Source organism: Danio rerio, chromosome 15 (genome assembly GCF_052040795.2).
Source record: "Danio rerio strain M-AB ecotype USA chromosome 15, GRCz13ab, whole genome shotgun sequence".
NCBI lineage: Eukaryota > Metazoa > Chordata > Actinopteri > Cypriniformes > Danionidae > Danio > Danio rerio.
The window spans coordinates 51850001-51857500 of record NC_141035.1 but is presented as its reverse complement, the minus strand read 5'-3'; the positions used below and the strand labels follow the sequence as shown (position 1 = coordinate 51857500).

Here is a 7500-nt window from a genome sequence, read left to right as displayed (position 1 = left end):
ATATAATATTGATTATTAGGCCGTGCTTTCTATAATGAATCATTGTATTGTTAATGTATAGTGTGGTGAGGTAAGTGACGTCATAAAAGTACACTGCCGTTCCATTTGAAGTATCCGACTTGTGTTCTCGCATCCTCTGTTTGTTCTTCCAAGTCTGAACTAGCTCTGAACCTCCAAGGAAGCAAGTCGGAACTTTGCGCACTTAATATTGAGAAACAGCCTTACTGATTCACTGAATCACTGGACTGAGTCGAGACTCACTGAATCACTGGACTGATTAAAGACTTACTGAATCACTGGACTGAATAAAGACTTACTGAATCACTGGACTGAATAAAGACTCACTGAACCACTGGACTGAGTCGAGACTCACTGAATCACTGGACTGAATAAAGACTCAGTGAATCACTGGACTGAATAAAGACTCAGTGAATCACTGGACTGAATAAAGACTCACTGAATCACTGGACTGAATAAAGACTCACTGAATCACTGGACTGAATAAAGACTCACTGAATCACTGGACTGAATAAAGACTCACTGAATCACTGGACTGAATAAAGACTCACTGAATCACTGGACTGAATAAAGACTCACTGAATCACTGGACTGAATAAAGACTCACTGAATCACTGGACTGAATAAAGACTCAGTGAATCACTGGACTGAATAAAGACTCACTGAATCATTGGACTGAATAAAGACTCACTGAATCACTGGACTGAATAAAGACTCACTGAATCACTGGACTGAATAAAGACTCACTGAATCACTGGACTGAATAAAGACTCACTGAATCACTGGACTGAATAAAGACTCACTGAATCACTGGACTGAATAAAGACTCACTGAATCACTGGACTGAATAAAGACTCACTGAATCACTGGACTGAATAAAGACTCACTGAATCACTGGACTGAATAAAGACTCACTGAATCACTGGACTGAGTCAAGACTCACTGAATCACTGGACTGAATAAAGACTCACTGAATCACTGGACTGAATAAAGACTCACTGAATCACTGGACTGAATAAAGACTCACTGAATCACTGGACTGAATAAAGACTCACTGAATCACTGGACTGAATAAAGACTCTCTGAATCACTGGACTGAATAAAGACTCACTGAATCACTGGACTGAATAAAGACTCACTGAATCACTGGACTGAGTCAAGACTCACTGAATCACTGGACTGAATAAAGACTCTCTGAATAACTGGACTGAGTCGAGACTCACTGATTCACTTATGCTGCAGTCACACTGGGCTTATCCTCCCATAGACTTACATTCATACACTGGTGAATGCGTCAGATCAGAAACACAAGCTTGTGTGTCACGCTTGGCAGTTCTATGCATTGCAAAGTTTAAGCTTGGTGACCTCTGACCTGCGAAATCACATCATTTGACTGCGTGAGGATCAATACATGACCTCTCTGGACAGAAATGTAAAACATGGAGCGATCACTCGCGTTATTAATGTCTAATCATCTTCTCACAGCGTCGTACGACAGGATTTCAAACGCACGAACTCCAGTGTGAGTGCAGCTTTATTCAAGACTCACTGGACTGAATCAATACTCACTGATTGACTGATTCACTGGAGTCATGATTCAGAATCAGTGATAGACTCCTTCAGTAAACCCCAGAGTACACACAGAAGCCCTGAACATGCTGAAGAATCAGTCTGGATTGACCCTTTATTGAACTGAACTGAATGAACTGATTCACTCAAAGGAGTCAACTCTCAGAGTAATGAGCAGCTGAGCAGAGACTCAACACACACGTGACCCCTGACCCCTGTGAGTGACCCCTGACCCTCACCAGTTTGGCGGGGCCGCCGCTCTGCGGTTTGAACTTCCAGTCGACAGACATGAGGCTGGTGACCCGGCTGGAGGAGGAGAAGGAGCAGGAGAGGGAGACGGCGGACCCGCTGACCACACTGACCTCTGCTGGAGACCACACCGACATGCACAACCCTGCAGAGAGAGAGAGAGAAAGAGAGAAAGAGAGAGAGAGAGAGAGAGAGAGAGAGAGAGAGAGAGAGAGAGAGAGAGACAGAGAGAGAGAGAGAGAGAGAGAGAGAGAGAGAGAGAGAGAGAGAGAGAGCACAGTAGATTAGATTAGATTAAAGTTTAATGTCATTAGTTGTGATATAAGCACAAGGTAACGTGTGTGTGAGTGTGAGCAGCAGTGAGAGCAGGATTCAGCTGTACACTACACACAGCCGAGTGTCATAATCACAGACCACTGCAGTATAAACACAACATACAGACAGAACTAACCACAGTCAGAGATTCACACACACACGCACATGCACGCGCACACGCGCACATGCACGCACACACCATCATCATCATCATCATCATCATCATCATCGGTTACTGTGGTCTGACGAGCTCTTCTGGAGAGATAATTAGGGAAAATACAACTGAAGTGTCATAACTAACACACACTCATGTACACACTAGCTCTAAAAACTAATCACACACACACACACACACACACACACACTCTCGCTCGCTCCCTATCGGACTGTAAACCTGACTCAGACGCGGGTTTATGAGCTCCTCTGAATAATAAAACTCTCACACTGCAAATAACCTGATGATAATAGAGCACTAGTTAAGTTTATGAGTGATCAATACACACACACACACACACACACACACACACACACACGCACACACACACACACACAGCTAATCTCAGTCTGATGAGTGTGTGATGAAGGTAAACATCTCTAATTAAAGGCATCCAGCCGCTCCCTCAATCTAGACAAGACAAGACAATCATCACACACACACACACTGTATTATATAACAGATCATGATAAGCACACGCACACACACACACACACACACGCTGATGACTGAAGATCCAGGAAACGGTTATCAGAGAGTGTGTGTCTGTATTTCTGAGTGAAGAATACACTAATGACTATAGATCCAGGAAAACTGACATCAGAGAAAGTGTGTGTGTGTGTGTGTGTGTGTGTGTGTGTGTGTGTGTGTGTGTGTGTGTGTGTGTGTGTGTGTGTGTAAAAGAGAGAGAGAGTGAGTTAGAGTGACAGAGTGAAAGTGTGTGTGTATCTGAGAGAGAGAGAATGACATCATCACTTCTCGGGCAAGCCTGTGATCTCACTGCACAATGATGTCACACTACACACACCTCATCTGCTCTATAATAAGTGTGTGTGTGTGTGTGTGTAAGCTCGCCCGGTTCACACATATAAGTTGAATAACTCCTCAGTTCGGTATTAATGAAGCGCTTCATCAGGAGTGATCAGCCGCTCTGCTCTTCAGCTAGTGCTCATCATGCTGTCTATGTAGGGAACGACTCAAACACAGCAGGTATAGATCATCCCTCAAACTAAACACTCATAATACAGAACACAGATGATTCAGGCATCCGTTTATTAACTTAGTGGAGTAAACACACTAAACTGAAGTTGGTGTTTCTGTGTGGAGTTTGCATGTTCTCCCTGTGTTGGCGTGGGTTTCCTCCGGGTGCTTCGGTTTCCCCAACAGTCCAAACACATGCGCTATAGGGGAACTGATCAACTATACTGGCCGTAGTGTATGAGTGTGTGTGTGTGTGAATAAGTGAGCATGGGTGTTTCCCAGTACTGGGTTGCAGCTGGAAGGGCATCCCCTGGTGTAATATTCACACATTCAGACTTTCTCCTTAATAATATACATTCAGAAAAGTGTTATGCTGATGGTAACAGTGGAGTGATATTATCAGCAGTCAGTGATGGTGAGGGTACAGCATTAGTCAGTCAGTTTAACAGTGCTGCTGGTGTTCAGTCAGACTTACAGCAGTTTCACCTGCACTTTAGGACAGTTTAAAACCATTCATTCATTCATTTTATCAGCTGAGTCCCTTTATCAACCTAGGGTCGCCACAGCGTAATGAACCACCAAAAATTCCAGCATATGTTTTATGCAGCGCATGCCCTTCCAACTGCAACCCATTACTGGAAAACACCCATACACACACACACACACACACACTCATACACTACAGTCAATGTAATTGATCAGTTCCCCTATAGCGCATGTGTTTGGACTGAGGAAACCCGGAGGAAACCCATGCCAACACGGGCAGAACATGCAAACTCCACAAAGAAACACCAGCTGACCCAGCTGGGACTCAAACCTGAGACCTTCTTGCTGTGAGGCGATCATGCTACCCACTGCACCACTGTGCCCTTTTTAAGACCATTATGAATGATATTTTAGATGTATACAGGGCTGAATGCTGAGGATTGTTGTCAAATATCCCAGTTAAGATTTTCACTCTCCCTTTCAAAAATGATTACACTCTAATACATTTAATAATCCAATAATAATCATTTAGTTTGAATATGTCTAACTCATTTTCCAATATATGGATTCACAAACCCTATAACCCTCACCAAGATCAGGACGAAACATAGCTGTCAATCACTTCAGTCTACAATAATAATAATAATTTAATAATAAATATATACATACAGTATATAGGTCAGGTCAGTATTAGGCATGGGGTGATAACCGCTTTCAAAGTGTACTGCGGTTGGGAAAAGTCCAGGTTTAAAACCGGCAAAATATTCTGTAATATGATTCGATATGTAGGGTTTTTTTAATTTATGGTTTGTTTAGTTTAGTTTATGACAGCAGTATCTCCAGCAGAACACATCTACAAACATACAGTTTTATATTGTAAATAAATCAGTGTTTGAGAAACTGATGAAGACAGCAGAGGTCAGTGAAGGACTTTAATCATTCAGCCTGACATGCTTCTGCTCCAACATATTTTAAATGTTTTAAAAAGAGGGGAAAAGTTGTTTTTTTGGCCAGATATTTAAAAACAGTGTATTAGAGCAGTGGTCATGATACTGTGACAGCAGGATTTTTAATTCCAAGATTATCACACCGTCAGAATCTTATACGGGCCCATGCATAGTCAGTTTCCTCAGCAGTAAATAAATGGAGAACTTTTAACTAATGTCACTGTAAGGACAGTCAATAAATGCTTATATATATATATATATATATATATATATATATATATATATATATATATATATATATATATATAGTGGGTATAGAAAACAATCACCCCCCTTCAAAATAATTACATTTTGTTGTATTGTAGCCTGAAATGAAGACAGACACAGTTTTGTTTTATCTAGGTGTTATTATTCAGTACAATGTATAACATCTATGTAAAAGATATAACACCAACATGTCAGAAAACAATTAACAAGCATAAAAACAAAATCACTCAGTTGTGAAAAGGATCACCCCCCTCCTAAAAAATACTTGTAAACTCAATCAGATGTACCTAATCACCTTCGTAACGACACACAACACAATTTAACTTTCATTGGTGGTCAATTTGATCAGCTCAGCATGAAAATAGCTTTATTGTAGCATTTCAACCCTAAGTAGTGCAACTGAAACTATGGGTGGCAAGGCATTGTCAAAAGATCTCTGGGATAAAGTTGTGGCCAGGCACAAGTAAGGGGATGGATACAAAAAAATTTCAAATGCTTTATTAATGCCTAGAAGCACAGTGAAGTCCATTATTAAAAAGTGGAATGTATTTGGTACAACACAGACCCTTCCTGGATCAGGACATCGCTCCAAACTGGATGAAAGAGCCAGGAGAAAACTGGTCAGAGAGGCAACCAAGAGGCCTACAACAACTCTGAAGCAGTTGCAGGAATTTATGTCAAAGAGTGGTCATTGTGTGCATGTGACAACAATATCAAAAATTCTCCACAAATGTGGCTTGCATGGGAGGGTTGCACGAAAAAGCCTCTACTCAAGAAAAGCAACATAAAGTCAAGACGGAGCTTTGCCAAAACCCACCTAGAAGATTCCGAGGTCACATGGAAAAAAGTGTCATGGTCAGATGAGACAAAATTTGAATTGTTTGGCCTCAACACCAAACGATATGTCAGGCAAAATTCCAATACAGCTCACCATCCAAATAACACCATTTCTAATGTAAAACATGGAGGTGGAAATATCTTGTTATGGGGTTGTTTCTCTGCAGCAAGAACTGGAGCACTTGTCAGGATAGAAGGAAAAATGGATGGGGCAAAATACCGACAAATTCTTAAGGAAAATCTGCTGCCCTCTGCCAGAAAGTTATCATTGGGAAGACGGTTTACCTTCCAACATGACAACGACCCAAAGCACACAGCAAAACTGACCACACAGTGGTTAAAGGAGAAAAAGGTGAATGTCCTGGCATGGCCAAGTCAGAGTCCAGACTTAAACCCCATTGAATATCTGTGGAAGACTGCAGTCCACAAATGGACACCATCAAATTTAACTGAACTTGAACAGTTCTGCAAAGAGGAAATGCTAATTTTGCAAAGTCTAAATGTGCAAAGTTAGTAGAAACGTATCCCAACAGATTAAAGGCTGTAATTAAAGCAAAAGGTTATTCAACCAAACGCTGAAACAAGGGGGTGATTCTTTTTTCAACCCATTAATTTAGTTTTTTATATGTTCATTTTTTCAGATATGTTGGTGTTATATCTTTTGGTTTGGTGTTATAAGCTGCACTAAGTAAATACAGTTAGATAAAAAAATGTGTCTGTCTTCATTTCAGCCTACAATGCAACAAAATGTAATTATTTTGAAGGGGGGTGATTCTTTTCTATACCCACTGTATACACACACACACACACACACACACACACACACACACACACACACACACATACACATACGTTTTATTGAGAAGGGTTGTTGGTGATTGTATGGGTGTTAATGTCCAGATTGGGTAGCTATGAACAAAGGAAAATTAAACGCTGTTAAAAAAAGATTAAAGACCAACAACACGACATTACAGGAGATTTAAGACTTTTAGCATTTAGCTTTCGAGAATTGAGACATTTATAAAACCTGTACAGGTGATTTCAGACCACATATTCACAGTACTGTGGTAAACAGTGTGTGTGTGTGTGTGTGTTAAAGATAGATAGATAGATAGATAGATAGATAGATAGATAGATAGATAGATAGATAGATAGATAGATAGATAACAAATGTGCGATTATAAAAACTTCACCTCAATGACTAATGTGCCTACACACACACACACACACACACACACACTACTCTTTTAGAAATAACTCAACAATGTGTGTTACTAAGTTTTGAAAATAACCCTCTACAGTAATGAGTCTGCTGAACTGAATGTTGTATTGTGAGTAAGTGAGCGTCAGTAAAGGCTGTTAACGCCACACTCAGACGCGTTTCTCCCCTCAGCAGATGACGGACAGACTCTAAAGCTCTTTTCAGGGGAACAGAAAGCAAAACTGCTCGAATAACAGCAGGTCACTGATTTACAGGAGCCAGCAGAAACTTTACAGAAAGAGTAAAACCCCACACGGACTCTCCAGCCGAGTACCAGAGTTATCCAGGCGTTCAGCCGAGCGGATAACGTTAAAAACACACGAGACTCACCGGAAGTGAAGAAAACACACCAGAGG

The 7500-nt window shown here is 40.9% G+C and overlaps 1 protein-coding gene across 2 annotated transcripts in view; it reads right to left on the bottom strand.

The window, feature by feature from the left end:
* mpzl3 (myelin protein zero-like 3) overlaps positions 1 to 7500 on the bottom strand; it is a 12795-nt gene that overhangs the window by 4737 nt on the left and 558 nt on the right. The window contains exons 1-2 of one of the 2 annotated variants that reach the window (NM_213169.2): positions 7475 to 7500; positions 1827 to 1981 (exon numbers count right to left, since the gene is read on the bottom strand). The exon at positions 7475 to 7500 is cut by the window's right edge and continues 157 nt beyond it. In NM_213169.2, coding sequence (NP_998334.2) covers positions 1827 to 1981; positions 7475 to 7500 — 181 coding nt within the window. The remainder of the gene's footprint in view (positions 1 to 1826; positions 1982 to 7474) is intronic. The other variant, XM_087282665.1, reaches the window with a different exon arrangement.